The sequence below is a fragment of the Neolamprologus brichardi genome, chromosome 11 (assembly GCF_056152115.1).
Source record: "Neolamprologus brichardi isolate AB-2024 chromosome 11, ASM5615211v1, whole genome shotgun sequence".
Taxonomy (NCBI): domain Eukaryota; kingdom Metazoa; phylum Chordata; class Actinopteri; order Cichliformes; family Cichlidae; genus Neolamprologus; species Neolamprologus brichardi.
The window spans coordinates 26,149,546-26,171,821 of NC_142114.1; the positions used below are offsets into that span (position 1 = coordinate 26,149,546).

Consider the following 22,276-nt stretch of genomic DNA (forward strand, 5'->3'; position numbering starts at 1 on the left):
AGCCACGATCGCCCCCCAATGCAGATTTCAGATTCTGTGCTTTTATACTACTACTAATTTTGCCCCTCCCCCTAAAAAAAATTATCCATTTTTTTTATCTGTCAAAAATGAACCAAAGATATCAAGTTTATTTGTTTCCGCCTGTCTTATCTGTGTGGGGTACAAGTTAGCTACAAGTAACTAATAGTTATGATAAGGAGTAGGATACAAAGCACTCTGAAAGCACTTTCTTAACCCTGAAACAATTAACACAATCACAGTGATTCTTCAGATTTTACGCTGATCCCTCTGGAGCTAGAAACTTATTGTTACAACTTCTGTTTCATTACTTAGTGATTGTCCCCAGAAAGCAGATTTTGGTTTCTTGGTGCATCTTCTCATTAGGATGTGTTCACATTGAATATTAAACAAAGTTTATTTATTTGGTTAGTTTTAAACTTTGAGTTTTATTCCTTTACGTCACAATAAACATATTCAACACTTCCCTGTGTTACTATGTCACAACCAATCTGGTGAATTTAAATGAGGAGTGATGTGAGGAACAATGCTGTGTTTGACAGCTAAGATGCTGATTGCAAAATGTAACAGTTGTATTTGTTATTGCACTTTGTTTTCTCACCGTTTTCGTCATTCCTCCATATGTTCTACATTTGCACATTTTGAAATAAGTGCAAGGTTATATCTCTAAAAATATACATTTATAGAAAATCTCAAGCTAAGTTTATGGCACTTTGACACAATCTGTGTCTGTTAACTTTGTCTTTTTGTCAGTGAAGGCAGTTGTTGTCTTCAAAACTCTTAATTTGCATTACTTCCAAATATGCCTAAATATGCCTTCAGCTACATCTGTCTCTCTCTCTCTCTCTCTGTCTCTCTTATTTATTTATTTATATATATATATATATATATATATATATATATATATATATATATATATATATATAATAGGGGTGCAACGATACACAAAATTTACGGTTCGGTTCGATAATTTGGTGTCACGGTTCGATATTTTTTCGATACAAAAAAAATGTTCATGCCTTTTTAATTTGTCATTTATTAAAATTATAAATATATATTTTAACTCAAAAGTACAGTTTTTAAACTTAATGTTGCTGAAACAACAAAATAAAAAAAATAAATCTATCTGATCGAGAAATCACTCATCTTTGGAAAAGAGAGTTTGTTACAGAGAAATGGCTCTTTCCAAAATAAAAGCTATACTATACGCTTCTTCTGGGCTATATTCTCAGCAGCATATTAAACATATCAGGTCCCCATAAGGAGAATCATGTGCTAACGGCTGTCTAAATGACTCAGGTAAAGTTTGTAGCATGTGTGCTTGTTGTTTTGTCTGCTTCCACTTGTCTTTGCACTACAATGATGTCAGTGTAAATGTGCAGTCATATTCGTTGTGTTTCCACTAGTGCTGTCAGCGTTAATCTCATTAAAATGACGTTAACGCCGCAACACGGCAAATGTCCGTTAACGAGTTACCACGGATCGCCCCGTGCGTGGGGCTGGACGGCATCAACACGTTAACAAGCAAACTGCGCTAACGCACTAGTTCCCACCAATTGTGCATTGCATGGCACATCCGACATACTGTTTTACTTTTTTCCATGACACGCTTACCCTCAGGGTCATGCTTCACATGAAGACCAAAATAGTTCCAAACACCAGATCTGAATAAGGGTGGGGGAGATTCATTTTCGGGTAGAGCTGAGGTAGTTGCCATGTTGCAACGAGCTTAGCTTCTGTCTTGCTAGCTTGCGCTGCGCTCAGTGGATCTGCGCTCGACAGTGCAGCCTAGGTGGAGTAGTCGAACGCAGATCCACTGAGCGCTCAACACAGACAGCACCGTCAGAAGAAAAGTTGATAAAATAAATAAAAAATTTTGTATTGTTCATACATATGCGTACCGAACCAAAAGCACTGTATCGAACGGTTCAATATATGAGTATCGTTGCACCCCTAATATATATATATGTATATGTATATATGTTTGTATATATACATATACATATATACATATATATATATATGTTTGTATATATACATATACATATATACATATATATATATATATATATATATATATATATATATATACATATAACACAAAACCAGTTTCAGTACAACAGCAGTAAGAATGGAAGGTCCAAAACATTGCATGTAGTGTATCTGGGTCCATTCTCTGCATTAACCACAAGATTTGATTACGCTTTCCAGAGTAGCCACCTTCATTTGTTTATTTGCAAATTTGCACAGGTTTTGTTTATGTGTTCTCCTGGGCTTTCCCTCTCGTCCGCCCAGTTTACAGACTCATGATGACAATGGCGGTGTGGTGGTGGTGGAGGAGATGTAGGAATGTGTTATGTAAATTCTCCCAGCATGGCCCTGGTTGTCCTTATACCTCTCACCACCTTCCTCTGCTTTCTTCTCTCTGCTATTGACCATGTTGCACATTATAAATCAAGTGTACCTTGCTAGTACTCTAATGAAAGCTCATTTATAAAGTGGCTAAATGGTCCTGACAAAAGTCCTAATGAGGAAATCAATAATTCAGTGATTGTTGCTGTGCTTATACTAATACGTTCCTCTTGTAGTGCTTTGATCCCAGCTAGGAGAGTAACATTTGTTACTGTATTCAGTTCTGCTTGTCAGCATTGTTGTAGTTTTTTTTTTCCTTTCCTTGTATCTTTGAGATAAATGATGTCCCGTTAGAAACATCAAAAGCTGTCTCACGTGTTCTTCAATATCCAATAAACTTCTTTTTGATGAGGAAAGAGTGAAGAAATGTAAAAAATATTTTCACTTGAATTGTTAATATGAAACATTACTCTGGTATTTGCTCGGCACAAATCACCGTGATTAATGAGAGGTTTGATGTTTTTATTGAATTGCTTGCAATGACCATTTTTTCTCCACCATCCCACCATCTACTCCACTGAAGTACTTTTCACTGAAGTCGCCAGCAGGAGGTTTGGTTATTTGCCAAAAAAAGGAGAAAGTTGAGAAGAAACATGTTGAGTAATTTACCTCATAGCATGGTGAAAAAAGTTAGTGTTGACTTATTGTAAAGCAGTAAACAGAGCTGAATGTAAAAAATCTATGACCTAATTCACTGTATTTGTTTCACTGTGTCATAACCTTACATTAGCAGTGCAGTGTTTTACTCCATCAACATTTCCCCATAAATACAATCATTGTGAAGTTGATGACCTGATCTAACAAGTTTGGCTTAAAGTAAATAAGTTCAAAGATCCAGCCTCCTCTAATTGCATGAAACCGAGCTAGTGATCAGTAATAGTTCTTTCAAGTCTTGTTTAAAGCAAAGTTGATGAATTCTTCTTGTTCAGGGGTTTAAATTATTAAAGAAATAAAATAAATAATGCAGTATTCAAATTATCCTTGACATGCAGTTTTACTTTCACCTGTTTTACACAAAGATGCACATATTAATGTTACTTTATTAATGAAAATCAAATTACAATTACAGTTTTATTTTATTTGTGTACCTGAGAGAAAATACAATACAGTATAGCAGTGTTTGGACAGATGGTGACTCACCCCTGCAAGGTCATTGATCATCAGCCTTAGGGACTGGAGTGTACACTGTAGGAAGCCTGGGGAGCAGCACCCTAGTCCTCTGTTAATTGCCAGGGCAGGTAGATTACCCTCTTATGCCCCTCCCTGCTCCTTAATGTTGGGCACGGCCACCCGAAGTGCTCCCTCAGATGCCTCCTTAACCAGCTTTGAATTCAGTGATTAATGAAACACATTATACTTCTTTTGGATTAATGGCTGTGTGGTTTTAGCAAGCTGTAAATGGTAAAAGTACATTTCCTGTGTAGATTAAAAGATTCTTTTTCAAACATGATTCAAGCACAAACCCACCTTTATGGAGTGGTCTTCTATTTTTTTATATAATCCAGTATATAGGAGACTAAAGGCAGAGAGCACAAGCTTCAGATTTTGATGTGGGGAAAGCACTCCCGTGTTTCCTTTTTTCTCAGTCCCTTTGCAGTTCCTGTTGTTTTGTTTTTTTCAGAACAAAGAATAAGCTGTGGTACTTTGAGTTCGGCACGTCGGAGACCTTTTCGGCCACGTGTAAGAAGCTCCACGACTTTCTGGAGGTTGAGGTAACTCAAACCATGTATTTTGTTTTTGGAGACTTTTCCAAGAAAAGAAACAAAAGCAAAAGCATATATTTTTGAAATTTGTTGCTTTGTAACTTATTCTTCTTTTTCTCAGCTCTTAGATACGAAGCAATCATGTATTCTTTATTATTAAGGGTATTTCACTAGCAGTCAGGTAAGAATATTGATGTCATTTAAGATATTCTTGTCTTCTGCTGCTCCATAAATAGCACTAATGTATACTAGTTTCAGATTCACCCAGACAAAGTGTGGATGTGTGAAGGCTATCTGTGCACCTCCCCACCCACTTCTCACATAACCTTAGTGTAACACACAGGTAATTAGCCCTACACGACCCTGCTGTGTGCGATATTGAGTGATAATGAAGATGGTGTCTATACAATTCATCTTCCCTCTTCTCAGAGCTATCCACACAGTGCAGAGGTCTTCATTAATTAGGGCTGAGTAGTGCTTACATTACTGAAGAAGGACAGGTAGGGAGATGATGAGACATCCCTGAGTGATAAAATGCACCATTTAGAGTAATATATAATACAATATTTCTGGGTTAACACAGAATAACTATGAGGACACTTGCCCCTTCATGCTGGGCTCTTTTAAGCATAATTAAAATGAGGGCAGGATGGGTCAAGCAGTTAGTACAAAGTGTACTTATGTTTTAAAGTTAAAACAACCAGGTGCTCTGGTGTTCTCCCATCTTTCTAAAATTCTGATTCCTAGACCTCTACTTAATAAGATTAAGTATATATTAGCTATGTGCCTAAATTAAACCAAATAGTGGAGAGTAAGCAGAAACTAAAACTTGTCTTACCTTAAGAACACTTTAGAAATAAAGATTTGATTTTAGGTTATAAGAGTAATGTTTGAACATCTGGGGTTGTAATTGAGCTTATTTCAACTCTATTTTTCCAATAAAGTAGTTTTTATACTTTACTGAACAGTAACTGAAAACAGAACTACACAAAGTGGACTTCCAGTTCTCTTTCAAAGATGACCTCCCTGTGCTTACTAATATTTTTAAAAGCCGTGTCACGTTATGGCACAACGGCAGCATTGACACTCTGGGGTGAGAACTGGTTAAGAATGAAAGGTTCGTCTCACTTAGACAAAGCAATATATTCTGGTTTAGCCATTGGGGAAAAACACTGTTTAGGGTTCATCATCTTATAGACTATTTCAGGATCAAACTGTAGTACAAAGCTTGTGATGAAACAGATTGTATCTGTCCTTCTCTTTCTGTGTTCTTTTAAAAGTGCGATGGTGTTACTCTGGACCTTAGCAGTATTTCCTTGGAAGGCATTGCCATTCTCAACATTCCCAGCATGCACGGTGGCTCCAACCTATGGGGTGAAAGCAAGAAGAGGAGGGGCAACCGCAAGGGAGGAAAGAAGGGTCAAGACAAAAGGACACCTGTGCTCGACCCCAAAGAACTCATGTTTGCGGTTCAAGGTAGCTCTGACACCCGAATTTTACAGTTGTTTACATAAATGCTGAAGTCAGTGTGGTTAGAAAGCTTAATTACATTATGAATCTAAACTCACAGAGAAAATGTGTTATTGCTAAATAAAATGCTCTAATGACCTGTGTTATACTTGGCTATGTGGCTACAAAGCCATATTTAGCAACATAGCTTGAAGGAGCATGTTGTAGCCTATTGATTTTTTGGTAAGTGGCCACTTTGGTGTAGTACATATTGCATTAACTGATGTGAAAGTTCAGGCTCTAGCTGCTGGGCTGGGGTCTGCATACGCTCAGCTTTAGCATCACTCTGGGGCTTTTCATTAGCTTTGTGTTAGCATGTTTTCTGTGCACATGCTTCCAGAGTGCCAACGTAGTGTTAACAGAATAATGTGGCTGTGTCTGTCTGTGAGGCATATCGCATTTGCACTCGTCCTTTCATTCAGTCAAAATAAAAGTAAGGTTCATATCCCTATTCCTCAAAAGCTGTAAACCAGCAGTCCCCAACCTTTTTTGCACCACGGACCGGTTTATGCCCGACAATATTTTCACGGACCGGCCTTTAAGGTGTCGCGGATAAATACAGCAAAATAAAACTAGTACCAGTACAGAAAAAAAGAAGATTTATTCATAACACACGTGAAAAGACCCAGGAAAACCAAGTTAACAATAAAAACGCTAACAAAATAACGCTGAAAACTGATAAAAACCCTGAAAACTATACATTTCACACCTGAGCTTCAACTCTCGTGGCCCGGTACCAAACGACTCACGGACCGGTACCAAACTTAAATCAGCTGACAGTTTTGGAGGGTTTTTTGTTGTCAACCTTGTGTCCAGATATATGAAGATGTATGAAGTAACACGAGTAACAAAATAACTGACTGAAAAATGTAATGTGATTACTATAACACATTATTTTGGGAGCCGTTACGCCCACTATTTTTTCAATAGCTGAACATTTCTGGCTAAATCTGTCGGCATGTTGTAACGTAATTGGTGAGTCATCAACAGCAGTCACACCTCTGCATGCTACATACCATGGTTGGTTTGCTCTGTTAAACAATAATAGTGCAAGTTAAACAGCTTTGACAGTGTAGGAGGTTCTTCTCCCTGAAGCCCACATCAGACACTAACAGTCTGTGTCCTTGCTCCTATCAGACAGATCAAAGACTAAACTTTGGGACAAACTTTTCCTGAGCACATTAATATTTCACTGATGACAAGGTGAATCACAGCCAGCAGGTTTTGTTTGCAAAGAAGAGGTACAATCATGTCACAGTTTGGAACTGTCACTTGTGTATTAATGGTCTGTGTGGGCACCAGTGGACAGGCTCTGTTAATAGGAGCTGACTGAGTGGGGTGTTGGGCATACCCCTGAATCCATTTACGTCAAAAACGAAGCCCATCAATGGGAATATATGAATGAACGAAACACAATGAGTCAGCTGCTCTGTGGTAACTGGTGAAATTGTGTGAGCTGCTTTAGGGAGTTAATAGCAAAGGGTAGAAAATATCCAGAAAGCAGAATGTTCTAGTACTGCAGTGAAAAATTACAGACAATATAATCTTTCTTTCAAATACATAGTAAGAACTATATATATATATATATATAAATATGGCTTAATATGTCATCACTGCACAAGTGTTTTCAGTTATTGTAGTCCTGTTAAAAGGGAATACAATTTAGTTTTACTTTTTGTTAAGCTTTACTATCAATATGTCCCAATTTTATCCATGTTTACAACATAGCTTGAATGATGACGGGTTGCTAATCTGTTCTTTATTGAAATCATTTTATTACTAATCATTGCTGTTGAGGAGTCTTTCTAAATTCTTTTGTAGACTCACAGCCGTGAATTCTGGATTTACTTGGCTTTTGTATTTTATTTCTATCATGTCTAACTGTGCCTGTTCAGGTGATGCACAGTATGTTTTTTAGGTTTCCTGCTGAGATGGTGTGTTTGTACCTGGGGATGAAGTGGATGTTACAATCAGTGTCTGGCTTTGAGACATGACGAGCCAGCAAGGATCTCCAGACATGGCTGCCAGTGATCCCTTATGAGACTTCCCTGGCCATAGCACAATTTCTGGAAAATAAAAAGCCCTCTGTGAAGCACACTATGGAGAATTCATTCTTTTTAGTTAGTGATTCAATTTTCTGTTTCCTTTGGTGCTGTTTTGCCTTTAAAGATGGTTAAAAGCGGCACATTTTAAATTGGACTCTTTTTCACAGTCACAGCATTTATTGTGCAAAATGAATCTGTTTTATGTTGTTTAAAAAACTGAGAAAACAAGTGAGAGACAGAGAGGAAGTAGACAAGGAAACACAACTCAGTCCGACAATAAATAACCCATAAAAAAGTCATTCTCCAGCACATTAACATCACCTTTTTGATGCTTCGAGCTGAGCATTTTCGTCAGTAGGCTTGCCCTGTAACATACTCTGCTGTGTCGTCTTGGATATCAAACATGACCATCATTTAGAAAAGAAATGCAGTGTTGTATTTAATAAGACTTCTAATTTGCGACCAGGACCATAAAATGATCAAGGACATGTTCACCGATACAACCAGACTTCTTTTTTTGGACGACCCCCTGCTGACAGCTAGAAAAATCGAGGTTTAAGGATTTCAGTAGACTTCAGGTTAAACCAATGCAAAATCATAATAAAAAGGAACCATGTGGCACATGTGCACTGCGAGGGACACATTTGATCAATGCAAAGCCCAGCTTTGCTATGATGAACACTCCATTTATCCCTGAAAAAAAATCAATCACTTCTGTGTTTGTATTTTAAAAAAAATAGAGGCCACAGTCTAAACCTGGAAAGGCACTTAGTGTGAGTGGGGAGTATTTCCCTTTGTTTATGTGTGTCCATACCCATTTGAGCCTGTGTATTGATGTGGGTGGGTGTGTTTGTGTTGTCCACCTGTACTGTATATCTTAGAATAGATGCCCTTGTGGAAGGTGCCCTCAAGGTGAGCAGCCAAACTTGTTAGATCAAGAGAACAGCGTATTTAGAGGTAAACACAAAGGAGTGCATTAGCCCAGAGGGGGCAGAGGGTGACGCACAGGACTGTTGGCAGAGATCATTTTTTGTCAAGTTGTATGTGTAGTTGCATCTTTGTGTGGATGGGTGGGCTGGTGGGTGGCTAGGGGATGAAAAAAAAAAAAACCTGACCTTTCGGGAGCTGTTAAATCGTCCCGCTGGTGACGCCAGGAGACAAGCCCCTCAGGTGGAAGGGAATGGCTGCAGAGTGAATTATTTAGAATAGGGCTTCATGTGTGGGTGGAGGGGTTGATGCTTGGGACTGATCCCCCGTGACAAGCCCCATGAAGCTTTCATTGGAGGATCGGCCTCCACATGCCCTCCCTCCTTGTTCCGCCATTCCTCTTTAGTTTTACTTTCAGCAGATCGGCTGCTGGTCCTGCTCTGCTCCGTCACTGTCTGTCTTTTATTCCTCTGCTCTCACCCTGTCGCTCCACATGTGTCAGTGCAGCCACTGGCCTGGACAGGTAGTTGTGTGACAGTGACAAGGACGTTGTTTCTAATCTCTCTCTCCGATGGGAAGATGTGGCTAAGATTAAAGTCGCAGTGTGCTGCTTTTTCATGTCCCATACGGACACTGGTTCATATCATTGTTTCATTCACTATCACTTGTAGTGTTTATCAGTTTGAAATCCTGATTTCTTGACCTACGTAATGGACATTGAGTCGAGATTAAATAAATAAGATGATTTGGTTTATATTTGGCCATAGACTGCTTATCATGACTTTTTATAATTTGGCCTCTTTCTAAACGGTTCAGTTTTTCTCCCATTTTTATCTCTGAGAACATGTTGGTTTTTTACTATATTTAGGCGAGTGTGCTTTGTATTGTAGATCCAGGTGAATCATTTGAACTTCCCGTAAATGGAATAATTGAAGGTGATTCAAGAAGAAAAAATGGAAATTCACAAAAAAAAACCCCACTCGAGATAAAATATGATTTCAGTCCATTAAGACCCTTATTGAAGTCGTGTGTCCTCATTTCTTAGAAAGAGATGGAAATATGCCTAATTTTAAGTTTTGCCTGAAGGCCATTTCTCCTCCAAGACTAGTGCTGTTGTACTATTTTGCCATATTTCATGACATTTCATGGAGAAGTGGAACATGGACAGATTAGAAAAGATTCTGATCAGAATCAATTTCCTTACAAGTCTGAGACAGAAGATAGCCTCTGTAGTTTCAATCATTTTTTTTATCATTTTGAAAACTATTTTTTTCAACTCTTAATTCGAAAGAACAATTTTTACCTGAAGGTTCATTTCAGGCTTTTGTAAAAATGAGACCGAATGCTCCTATCAGGAAATATAATACAATTTAATTCGTAAGGGTAAGAGTTTGTTGAGTTTTAAACAGTTTCATTATTCTGTTTAGTTGTGCCAATGCACATATTTTAATTTCTTTGGACTGTAGATCCAGGCAAGGTATCAGCATCAATGCAAATAAGTGTACATTGCAAGGCACTGGAGTGTAAGAAAGTCGGTAAACTTATTTTCAGAAAAGAAAATAAACTTAAGTTACAGTATGTCAACTTGATACATAACTAACATTAATGATTTGTCACAACCTTAATATACTGCGTCAGCATCTTTACTTTTAAATTAAATATACTTAATATACTTTGGTGTAGCTGACTTTAGAGTAAATAAACTTATTTGGACCTTTAAATAAAAGTATCCAATCCAATCCAATTTTATTTATAAAGCACTTTAAAATACCCAGCACAGGAACAAAGTGCTGTACAGAAAATAAGTTAAAACAATAGAATAACAGAAAACAGCAAAATAAATAAATAAAACACATAAAACATAAAATTAAAACAGCCCTATATTCAAACAAAAACAAGATAAAACAGCATCGAATCACCTAAAAACAACTAAAATAAAAAATAAGTATCGGCTCCGGGGAAAACAACATCAGAAGGACCCCAGCCTGAAGCAAAAAACACCGAAACTTTTCGTCTTTACCAACTGTTAGCATCTACGACACGTTCAGTTCAAAAGTACTTATATGGGAGACAGATGTTGTACAACATCAGAAATGTAGCTCAGCTCTAACCACACTACTCTTCTAGAGTACCGTGCAAAAGATTTGAGCCACATCTCATTTCTTTACATTTTACTAGGACACGCCCTCGGCTGTGTTTTACAGATGGCTGTAGACATTCACTATTGTACCTCTCACCTTACCTCCTCCATACATTTGGATTCATCTCATTTCTAATGGGGAGTCAGTGAAGAGCAGATAGATTAACTGACGGCCTATATCAGGTCTTTATTGGCTTTCAGATGCTGTTCATCTGTAGATAGTTGGAGTGCTGCTTCTCCTTTTGTCCTCTATTTTACACACAAGAAGGCCTGAAAGCTCTAAAAGCAAAAAAATATAAAGAAATGAGTGATATACAGGACTGTATGTCACTGCAGCAGCACGATTTACAAGAATTCACAAAATAATAGGCTCGTTTTTTTCGTCAGGGTTAGTCTTTAATTCTTTGAGACATCGTAAAAGTTGTAACTAAAAGCAAATTTGTGTCTGTGAGTGTGTTTCAGTGTGTGTTTGTGTGTGTGTTGGCTGCACAGGGTCCTCCTGCCCTTCTTAAACCAGCACAGCCTTTGCATTCTTTCCCAAGCTAAGAGCTCTAGAGTATAATAGATCTTTGTAGCTCGGTGCAAACAGGAATCCCTATCGCTTTGGTGATGCTGTCCATCATATATGTCACCATGGGCCTGCGTGAGCCGTTCACATCAACGTGAGAAGTCACGTGACGGGGGGAGCAACTTTAAAGCTCAGTGTCAGGGAGGTCAACCTGCTCTGGATTGTATGTGTACACACTCTTCCACTCCGACCCTGGAAAGTGCTGCACTCAAAGTCCAGCGCTGAGATAGGGGCAGACGCATGTCCATCACCATGGTGACAGCTGGACACCACAGCTCGGCGGCGGCAACAACATCTCACCGCAACAGCAACATCGCCCACGACACTCTTTCAGGAAACCAACGCGACTCACGTACGCACGGCATTGCGGGGCTAACACGCTCACACACACCGAGTGCCTAAAAATGGGTCTTAGTTTCAATTAGTGTCTGTATACTACCAACAGCGAGGCAGCAGCTTCTTAATTTGTGGAGGGATGAGTTGATGGAGAGTCGGAGGCAGAGCGGGCCTCCGAAACAGATGGGCCCTGCGTGACACTGGGCTTCCAGCAGGGGCAAAATCAATGCTCATAACTGAAAAACAGAAGAGAAATTAATAATTATATTATCACAAGATTGCTTTGCATTGCCGGTGCAATCTAATTAATAGCTGTTTTGTTTGTAGCTTGTTGCCTTTTTTCTATCTTTTTTTTTTAAACAGTGAATATTAAATATTTCAGCAACAGAAGGCAAACTCTGAAGTGAGGAACATCACATGTCATGTTCTTTTATTCTTCCTCACCTCCTTCTCACTTTCCTCTTCCCCTCCTCGCTTTTGTACTTTGTTTCATGTGTCTTCTCACTCCTAGTACGAGTTTTTTGCATTGTTTACCTCTCATGTGAATGGTAGCTACATTCAAAAGCAGCAATGATACTATAACTAATGAGGACAAAACTTGGCTGAACTTTGCACGGTTAAAAAAGTGTTTTCTCTTTGCTTTGTTGCTTTTGTTTGCTTTTGTCTCAGACCTGTCTGACCAGCTCTTGGAGGTTGTGGGACTCGAAGGAGCCATGGAGATGGGTCAGATCTACACTGGCCTGAAGAGCGCTGGACGACGCTTGGCACAGTGCTCCTCTGTGACTATCAGGTCAGTCTTTAACAATGTTTTGTGCCTGTTTCTTCCAATTATTATATTGTTTTTAGTTTATTAGGGTAGCAAATGCTATGGCATATAAGAAAAAGCATAAAAATGCTATGAGTATAAATTAAGGTGATGATTTTTAAGCATCCTGGTGCAGAATGCTTTTATTTGGTTTTATTGTGAAGATTTGTTACAGCATGTTTTCTCGTTCTTCACTTACAGAACCAGTAAATCCCTTCCAATGCAGATTGATGGTGAACCTTGGATGCAGACTCCGTGCACTGTAAGTTGAACTGCATTTCCACAAATGGTTCATCCAAACTAAAGACAGTTATATGCCAATATAAAGTGAACTGTAAGGGCAGTGAAAGAAGAATCGAGCAAAGTATTTTGTAATCTCCATTTACAAAAAAAAAGATTTGCAAATGAAAAAATATTAATACGTTTTACATATGGAATCTGCAGTCTGACAGTCAGATTGATGCTTGAGAAGTTTTCCAACATGTGGCAATGAGCATCCATGATTCATTCTGTAAATTCAAGTTTTCAAAAGGTTCTTTGTTGGTTTTTTATTCTGAGCTTAAAGAGTAACATCAGACTGTTTGAGGAACCTCTGAGGAAACACATTGTTACTGTTGTGTCTTGAGTTCTACTGTGAAAATGCCCCACACGGGCATCATGAAGATAAAAACCAAAAGTGAAAAGTTAAATGCTTGTTAGGTGAAAGACAATGGTTTTGAAACCACATCAGCTATTTAACTGTATGCTAACAAAGCCTGCTCTATTGCAACTGCATTATAAAACCAAAACAGAAATCTTGTCCCTTGTCTACACATCTGCATATTCATAATTGACATTATAGACATTATGGTCTAAGATGTTAAGATATCCAGGAGTCATTAATGCGACCCACCTTAGTGACTGATTAAATCTTCTTTCAATGACCTCTTTTTCATACTAATTAATATGATTTCTGTGTAAATGGGGTAAGCTGATACATGTTTAAAAAAATATCAAATATTTATGCTTTAATATTAAGATTAATATAACAATTCAGCTGTTGCTGCTTTATATTCTAGTGCATTAATTTATGATAACAAATTCTTAATGATTCAAGTCTTATTTCTTCTAATTTGCTCATCGTCTAGATCACAAACGTGTACCTCGATAAGTGTTTTCTCTCTGTCCAAGTTGCTCGTTTTTCAAAAGGAAACTCCTGAGTTTGCGTTGATTACGGTTGTGTTTAGCTTTAATTAGAACGCCACTGCAGATGAAGTGCCGCCGAGATTTACATATGGATCGCCCAGCCATGACAAAACAAGTGGTCTGCAAGTGCTCTTGTATCTGCTGGCACAACTACACAGAGCAAAGTTGGGCTCTGACGATACATAATTGTGCTGCAGTGATTTCCAAGGAAAGTTTTTCATGCTGTATGTCTGAACTGAATCTGAATCACTTAACGCGTTAAATGCCTACAAAAACATCACACTTCAAATTGGATGTTGTTCCACTAATTATTAACAACAGCAGCTATGCAAATGCATATCAGTCTCTGCATACATACCATGTTTAACACCATAACCATTTAAGATTTTAAGCTAAATGCAGCATGTGTCACTCTGATGAGTAGATCTAAAATAACTGGCACCATATTTCCAAGTTTGATTCTGGTACAATGCACCTTCATTAGGGTCTAAGTAAAATCCCCCCTCGGTTTTCTTAATTTGGATGATTAATTGTGACCTGGTAGCTCATTACATCCATGCTTCATTTGAGCAAATTATTTTATTTTCTGTCTAAAAGCCATATTGTTCCATGGGCCCTTGAACCATATAAATACGTAATGCTGCATCTTAAAGAAGCAGAGCTTGATTACCATCCAAATTTATTTCAGGTATCACTTTAGATCTTTTTTTCTTTTTGGCCACTGTCTTGTCTATAAAGACTATCATGTTTATGGCAAAGTACTTGATAAACATTAACTTCAATCATGTTTAATGATGGCAGAAAGCCCACAAAAGCTAAGTAATTGCTCCAGCGTCAGAGTGCGAGCACAATAAATGGCAGCTTTCCTTTGAAGTGAATGTGGTCCTTTGAATGCAGATGGTAGCATTTCCCCTCCCCATTACTGCGTTTAGACTCTTAGTGCGACTCTATAATGATGTGCTTAATATGACAACCCTTGATGGTTGATATTTGGGGTTCCATCGATCTACAGTTGCAACTCCTAAAAGAAATTGCATCATTGCGGGCAAACAGGATATTGTCAGATAATATAAAATTCAGTCTTTACAGTAATCCACAATAATATGTTTTCGGAGTCACTAACCCCAGGGATTCTCAGAGTTTGTTGTAGTCAGGACGTTCAAATATGCATTCATAAGCCACTTGACAAGAACCCATTTGGACGCAACATCCATATGGAGGATTTTTTTTTAATTGTTAATGCATTGCTGAATTTGCTTCTGTGGGGATAAAGTGCTGGGTATAATGAACAGTGGATAGAGACCTTATTATTTCATGGGGATAACCTTCTGAGATTTAAAAGAAAGGTAAACATAATTCAAAAAAGCCATTTGTTGATTATGGAGGCGCTTTCATTTTATGGGTAAAAGTCTTCTGTAAATGAGCTGTGAAAACTAAATAATAGTTTAAATACCATTGTGTTTGTTGTGTTTGTGTTTATTGTTGTTGTTGATTGTGGCATCACATCAATATATATATGAAGTATATGTGCTGTAAAGTTATCGCATTATGTTTATCTGAAAACAAGAAATGTCGTACAAAAAACCCACAAAAAACAGACCAAACAAAAAAAACATAGTTTCACAGTATCAGGAGCTGTTTCAAAAACATGTGTGACATGGATTGTGCACTAAAACAATTAAATACAATAATAACAAAAAATATTTAATACAGAAAGAAAATTCAAATTTTCAAATGTTAAATTTTTCAAATTTTTCAAATTCAAATTTTCAAATTTGTGCTTAAATGTGCTTAAATCTAAAATCTTATCTTATCTGAAAACAAGAAATGTTGTACAAAAAAACCCCCAAAAATAGACCAAACAAAAAAAGCATAGTTTCACAGTATCAGGAGCTGTTTCAAAAACATGTGTGACATGGATTGTGCACTAAAACAATTAAATACAATAATAACAAAAATATTTAATACAGAAAGAAAATTCAAATTTTCACATTTCAAATTTTTCAAATTTTTCAAATTTCAAATTTGTGCTTAAATGTGCTTAAATCAAAAAAAGTAGACTATATTATGTGTTAAGTGTTATGTGTGAGTATTTTAGCTTACAGTCACGTCTGGCATATATATTTCAGTGGTTTAAATCTAAATCAGGGGTGTCAAACATGAGGCCCGTGGGCCAGAATCGGCCCTTCAAAGACTTCAGTCTGGTCTGCTGGATGACTTTGGAAAAAGTCAAGGAGAGCAGAAATTTTGTACTTTAATTGTTTTTTCATAGGTTTACAAAGGAGTCTAAACCTTTTCAGACTGACTGATCCTAAAGAGTTTCTTTCTCATCTGTTTTATCTTTAGCCGACTGCACTTATATCATACACAGGTTCTATTTAAGTCATTTCTTGATTCAGCATGTCATAGGGCCTGGGTGTGGTTAGTATTTTTTTGGTTAATAAATGAAGTCATAATTTTACAAACACAGTTTTGTGTTTACTTGGGTTGATTTTGTCAAATGTTAAAATTTGTTTGATAGTGTGATAGATGCATTTATGACACATATGCAAAAAAACTAAGAAATAAGGAAGGAAGCAAATACTTTTTCACAGCACTGTACATAGCAGGCGTGCTGGAGTAAACAAATAATAACACTTGGCAAAGCAGAAAGACAAATTGACAAGACATCAGTTTTTTTCATCGTGGATTAAAGAGTGAATGCTCCCTATAAGCCAGGCAGCATTGGGAAAACTCCCTTTATAGTCTACTGTATAGTAAGCACTGAGTGATTTCATATAGCTACTGAAGAATGCTATGTGAAGATGTTAACAGTCAGCTTAAAACACATTTCCTTTCTGAGCTAAATCTCAGCTCTCTCTTTTCTTATACCAGATTGAGATCGTTCACAAGAACCAAGCTCCCATGCTAATGGGAGCACCACAAGGTCGAAGCTTCTTCTCTTCACTGATCAGACGAACTCGCACTGAGAGCAAAGACTGAACCTTCAAGACCTCCGAGTGCTCACACACACCTGCAGGGCAGTAGTCACCGGTTGATCTTAGCTGGGCCTGTTTGTAAAGGAGCCCTTTGTCTGATTGATAGCCCAGCATACAGTAGCAAAGTGTAGGATCAGGATGTGTCGCCTGCAGCATGGAGATGTCACTGAGAAGCCCGCATTGAATCCAAAGCGAGGCGAATTTAGGACTGACACTTTCTTCTACAGTCTGTGGTGTAATTTCGCTCCAAAAATATTGAAGCTATTTATGGAAGTTCACTTCTGTTCTTCTATTTTCTAAACTTCTGTTTTTATTTTTGCTGTTGTGCTCTGTGCCATGTGTAACAAACCCACCGCTGAATGTGTTTTGTGAGATGTATTTATTTATTTATTTATTTATTCATATTTAACTGCTATTGATGTTTTCTAATGTTTTATTTTTGTATTTGCATACCCCTGATGCATGATGGACAGTGAAAGCGGCTGGTGCTGTTGGAGATGACATATCTGGAGTTTGCATCTGATTTTTCCCAAAGTGTCTAGTAAAACGTGAAGTGTCTCTACCCGACATCTCTTCTACGCTTCAGTCATGAATGGCTTCAAATAGTGCAAAGACAGAGAATCTGCTTTCGTTTCATGTTTCCTGCAAGTCATCCTTGTCATGTTTTGATTGGCTGTTTTGCTTCTCCGTCAGTGGAAAGATTAGGAATGATTATTGATTGCTCATAAAAAATGCATGACACTCTTTGTTTTACGTTGCACGAGAGATTTCCAGACAGTTTTACCAGATCTGTGCACACTTTCTGTTGCATGAGTGACCATGATCTCTTTTGACACTTATGGAAATTGATTATTTTTGAATCTGCATCTACAGCACAGCTCTGTTTCAACCACATCATCATTTATCTGCATTTTTATGGGATCCTGTGCTTTCTTAACAGGTACTCAGGCATATTAGAATGAAAATCTTTGAAAAGCCACAGAAAACAACAATATTTATCTTGTATAGTACAAGCACTTGTATAGTTACGTTCACAAGAAGCAGCTTAATCTTCTATGGTAACTGATTTTTTTCTGATGTTTGTTGATGAGGGTTTACGGTCCGCTGCACAAGTAAGCGTCCATTAAACAGTGAAAGATTTACAAAATTACTATTGACATTCATGTATATACAGTGCTGTGCAAATTCCTCATTGCTTTATATTTTGCTTCTAAGTATCCAGACTGTCTTTAATTTTTATAGTGCTCCTGAGCAACAATTCTACAGGCTTTCAAAGTTTTTCTTTGGATATTGGCTGTTTTTACACTCATTTTCAGTCCTGTCCAATTTTCAGAGGATTTTTTGTTTGTTTGTTTCTTAAGCTACTTAACACTGATTTTTAATCATTCAGTGTTGTCTACGTAACAGACAAGTTAGAAAAAAGACAGTTTTAATTTTTAACTTTAGCACCTTGTTAATATCTCCAAAAGTTGATTCTGTTCATCTGGACGTAGCGTTTTCTGGGAGAAACATTTCGTCCCTTGGATGAGTGATGAAACGTTTCTCCCACAAAACTCTACGTCCAGATGAACAGAATCAACTTTTGGAGATTTATTTTCCTGGATGATTGAAAATGCGTCAAGACACCTTGTTAATAGCATAATCCCATTTCTTTAGTTGAATATCCCCCCAAAAAAGTTAATGCCAAAGATAACTTAGTTTACTGGCATAAAATAGTGTTTTGGACCAACAAGGGGATTATTAGCCAAAAATCTGGCTTATTTTAGCATGTCGTGCACTATGTCCTTAAAACAGCATATAAAAGTCGTGTCCTTCAGAAACAGCAAAAACACCTGAGTCAGGTCTCTTTGTCAATACAGACTTGACCCAGAGACCGGAAAGATGCATCTGGCCTTTCAATTGATTCATCTCCTTTCGGCAAAGCCCCATCATAAATGTTCTCAGTATGAAGGTGGCTATGAAGAAGCCATTCTTAAAGAAGGGAAACAGGGAAAGAAAGGACTATAAATCAGCGGTAACAGGTCTTGTGAAGTTGATCCAAATGTTACATTTTGAATTAAAATATGTTTGGAGCAGGTCAGGAGAGAGCAACCACAGTGAGTGTCTACAGGCATCTGTAATACACAGCGGAGGCTCTGTCATGGTTTGGGGCTGCATTTCAACCAGTGGTGTAGGGGATTTTGCCAAAATTGGAATTATGACCAGGCAAAACTACCAGCTGATTTTAATCCACCATGATGTACCATCTGGAAAGCATTGGATTGGCAAAAGCTTAATTCTTCAGCGTGACAATGATCCCAAACTCACTGCCAATGCAGTAAACGTATACGTGGATAGAAAAACACAAAACAAGACACTAAGTAATGGCTTGGCCTCCATAGAGCTCGAACGTTAACATAATTGCAGCACTGGGGGATCATCTCAACAGAGAAGAGACCAAAAGGAAGCCAACGTCCAAAGTAGAGCTTTGAATGTCATTCAAGGAGCCTGGAGAACTATTCCTAAAGAAATATCTAGAACGCTGCCCAAGAGAGTTCAGAAATCCAACATGTTGGTAACAACCTTTTGAAGAATCAATACTGAAAATCAGTCACATTTTATAACAGTCACTAACATATGCACAGTTCATATTCTGGGGACATTATGTTACAGACCTACCAGCGAGACACACTTGATAAATGCATTTGTTTTTATAGAACTTCACATTTGCATGTTTTGGGAAGAATTTTAGGCTTGACTGTTTCGGTCTTTATAAGTGCCATATGCCGGCGGAGACGATAGCCAAGGAGTCTCCCATGTCTTTTCGCTTTGTATTGTGTAGCGTTTATACAGTGAGGTTGTATTTTTGTACACAGTATTATTTATTTTTCTGCTTTTTGCTTCACTCTAGAACTCACACCATTTTGTTGTTGCCTAAAAAGAAATTATGCCTGCCAGTGTTGACTGAGAAAAATGATGGAAACAATAAAAAAGCTTGTTGTTTGGCATTTTGTTCAGGAATTTTTTTTAACCTTTTACTCCTTAATGATGCATAGTGGTCACGTATTAGTCAAAAGATTGTTGGTATAACAGATTCAAATTCTACGGGTGTCACAGTTCGCGCTGTTGCCTCAAAGAAAGAAGCTTTGAGGCAACAGCACGATTTGAATCAGTGCAGTCTTTATGTCCTCTCTGGTCCTGTGTTTCCTCAGGTGCTCCATCCTCCTCCAGAGACATGCATGCTAGATTAATTGATAATTATAAGTATGACACAAATATGAGGTAGGCGCTTTAATTACAATTATAATATTGTGTTTTCTGTATGAACAAAATTGACAAAAGGGCCACATAAATGCAAGGCTGTTATCAGTCAGTCTCCATTGCTGTTTATCAAATTTAGCATAGCAGTGTATCAGCAACGGTCTACTGCTTGCTTTCACACTACTAGAAATGTTTAAGTAGAAGTTGATGATTAGAGTAGAATTAGCTAAATTACCAGCTCTGTTTCCACAGAGGCACAATGGGACATCATACAGTCTTTGTACTAGAAAAGTAGCACTTTATAGAACACTGATGGCCAGTGTGACAAAGTTGGGTAATTTCTTTGTCACATGCAGTACAACTCTGGGCAATACAGTTAGGTCTATAACTTTTGGGGCAGTTACACCACTTTTTGCAATGTGCCTCTGTACAAAACCACAGAGTTTGTGGCCCTCTCTCCATTCAGTTTTGTATTTAGTAATTAAAAAGCATGTTCTACTGGGTTGAAATGAGGTAACTGCCTTGGCCATCGAAGAATAGGGTTAGGATCCCATCTCTTTGTCTTGAGAAACTCTTTTGCAATATGCTTTGGTTCATTATCCACTACACACTATAATAACACTGCCAACAGCCCAGTTCCACTGGCAGCTATACATGCCCAATGCCATCTCATTGTCTCCACCATGTTTGACAGATGATGTCGTATTAATTGAGTCATGAGCTGCCTCTTTCCTTCTAGATGCCTTTTTCCTTCCCATTATTTCAGTACCAGCTAATCTTGGTCATCATCTGTCCAAAGTCTAATCTTTCCTTCCTGTTCTTCGGTGTAAGTTGTGGTTTGGACCTTGTTGCTCTGTTACATTCATGAAGAGATTTCATGATTGCAGACCTTGACAATGATACTCCCCCCTCATTGAGTGTTCTTGACTGGGCTTTCTCTATCCAGTCTTCTGTGGTCTTTGGGGATGTTTGGTTTTGCTGAACTGGCCAATTCCTCCATTTTTTATAAGAATGTAACAGATTCTTGACTTGGACACCACAAAAGTTTTTGCAATATTTCTGATAGTTTTATTTTGGTCTTTTTTTCCCCCCAATCTAATGATTCTAAGGCTTCCTTAACTTGCAACAGTATCTCATTGGACTTCATACTATGCAATAAAAAATACCAAATGCAAGTTTGACACAAGTCCAGATCTTTAATCTGCTTAATTTGTCATGGGACAATGATTCTGTGCCTATGGGCACAGATATAAAACATCTGTAATAACATTTGTCAAACCCCTTGAATTAAAGCTGCAAGTCTATACTTCAATCTAATTATGATCATTTAAAGTCAAAGTTCAGTGAGGTGGTTTACAGAGGCAAAATTACAAAACCTTTGCTGCTGGCCAAAAACCTATGGACCTAACTGATTCTCTGAGACAATGGCTTTAGTTTCATTTTTGTGCCACTAGTTTGCAGCCATTTGTTTCTAAGCAAACCCAGATAGCACATGGTTTTTAATCTCTTTTCACCAACAGGGAGATATTGACTCGGAATTTGAATCTACATAACTCTAATCTCTGTATTATTGTAGAGTCTTTGCTTACAGCACCTGGAGACTGCTATACTATAGCAATCACTATTACTATACTACATAAATAAAATCGAATTAAACTGAATAACTCCTCATTAGTTAGTATAACTTGCCAAGATTAATGCTCATTCCCATTAAATATATTCTGTTCATGTTAGTTTAACGCCCTGTGAATTCCTGATCTTCAACATTTGTTTTTCATCTTGCATCCTAGAGGAGATAGCGCTATTTCTCTCCCTCTCTCACTCCCATGTGAGTGATAGTGAAATTACTAGAATGTAAAAATGTTTGGCAATAAGCTTTCACTTTCCACTAATTTTTCTTCTTCTTTTTTTTTAATAGAACAAAAGAATGCAAGAAATGTTTCAATAAATGCTCAAAGAGGATAAGCAGCAAATGAAGTGGTTAACTGTCTTTATAATGATTATTCTTGTCCCCTTTTTTTAGTCACCTCAATTTTGGCTAAATAAGTACAAGTGAAACACAGTGTAGTAATCTGGAGTAACTTCAATGTCTTGAGTTAAATTTTTGAAAATAAAACAGATGGGGAAAACCCCAATTATATTCTTTTGGAGTGGCACTTGGTTTGGGGTATTGGCTGTCTCAGTGTCAGATGGGTAGACTCCTGCACTTGACCTGCGTTTCTCCATCCTCAGGGTGTTCAGCAGGAGTGACACAGTACTTCACTTCACATCCACTTCACCTGCCTGGTAATGGAACCCTGCCTGGATCCAAGATGGCACCAGCGTGACCACCACTGACTTCCGATATGCCCGTCTTTCAGTCAAGTGTTTGATGCACTGGTAAAGTTCTCTTTCAGGGTTTTATCCAAGA

General features: G+C 37.8%; 1 protein-coding gene across 2 annotated transcripts in view; it reads left to right on the plus strand.

The window, feature by feature from the left end:
- Positions 1-19,607, plus strand: part of dgkb (diacylglycerol kinase, beta) — a 79,851-nt gene extending 60,244 nt beyond the window's left edge. For both annotated transcript variants that reach the window (XM_006791830.2, XM_087848440.1), the window contains 5 exons: positions 4,052-4,142; positions 5,414-5,609; positions 12,328-12,448; positions 12,665-12,725; positions 16,523-19,607. In XM_006791830.2, coding sequence (XP_006791893.1) covers positions 4,052-4,142; positions 5,414-5,609; positions 12,328-12,448; positions 12,665-12,725; positions 16,523-16,630 — 577 coding nt within the window. In that variant the 3' untranslated portion in view covers positions 16,631-19,607. The remainder of the gene's footprint in view (positions 1-4,051; positions 4,143-5,413; positions 5,610-12,327; positions 12,449-12,664; positions 12,726-16,522) is intronic.
- Positions 19,608-22,276: the final 2,669 nt, after the last annotated feature.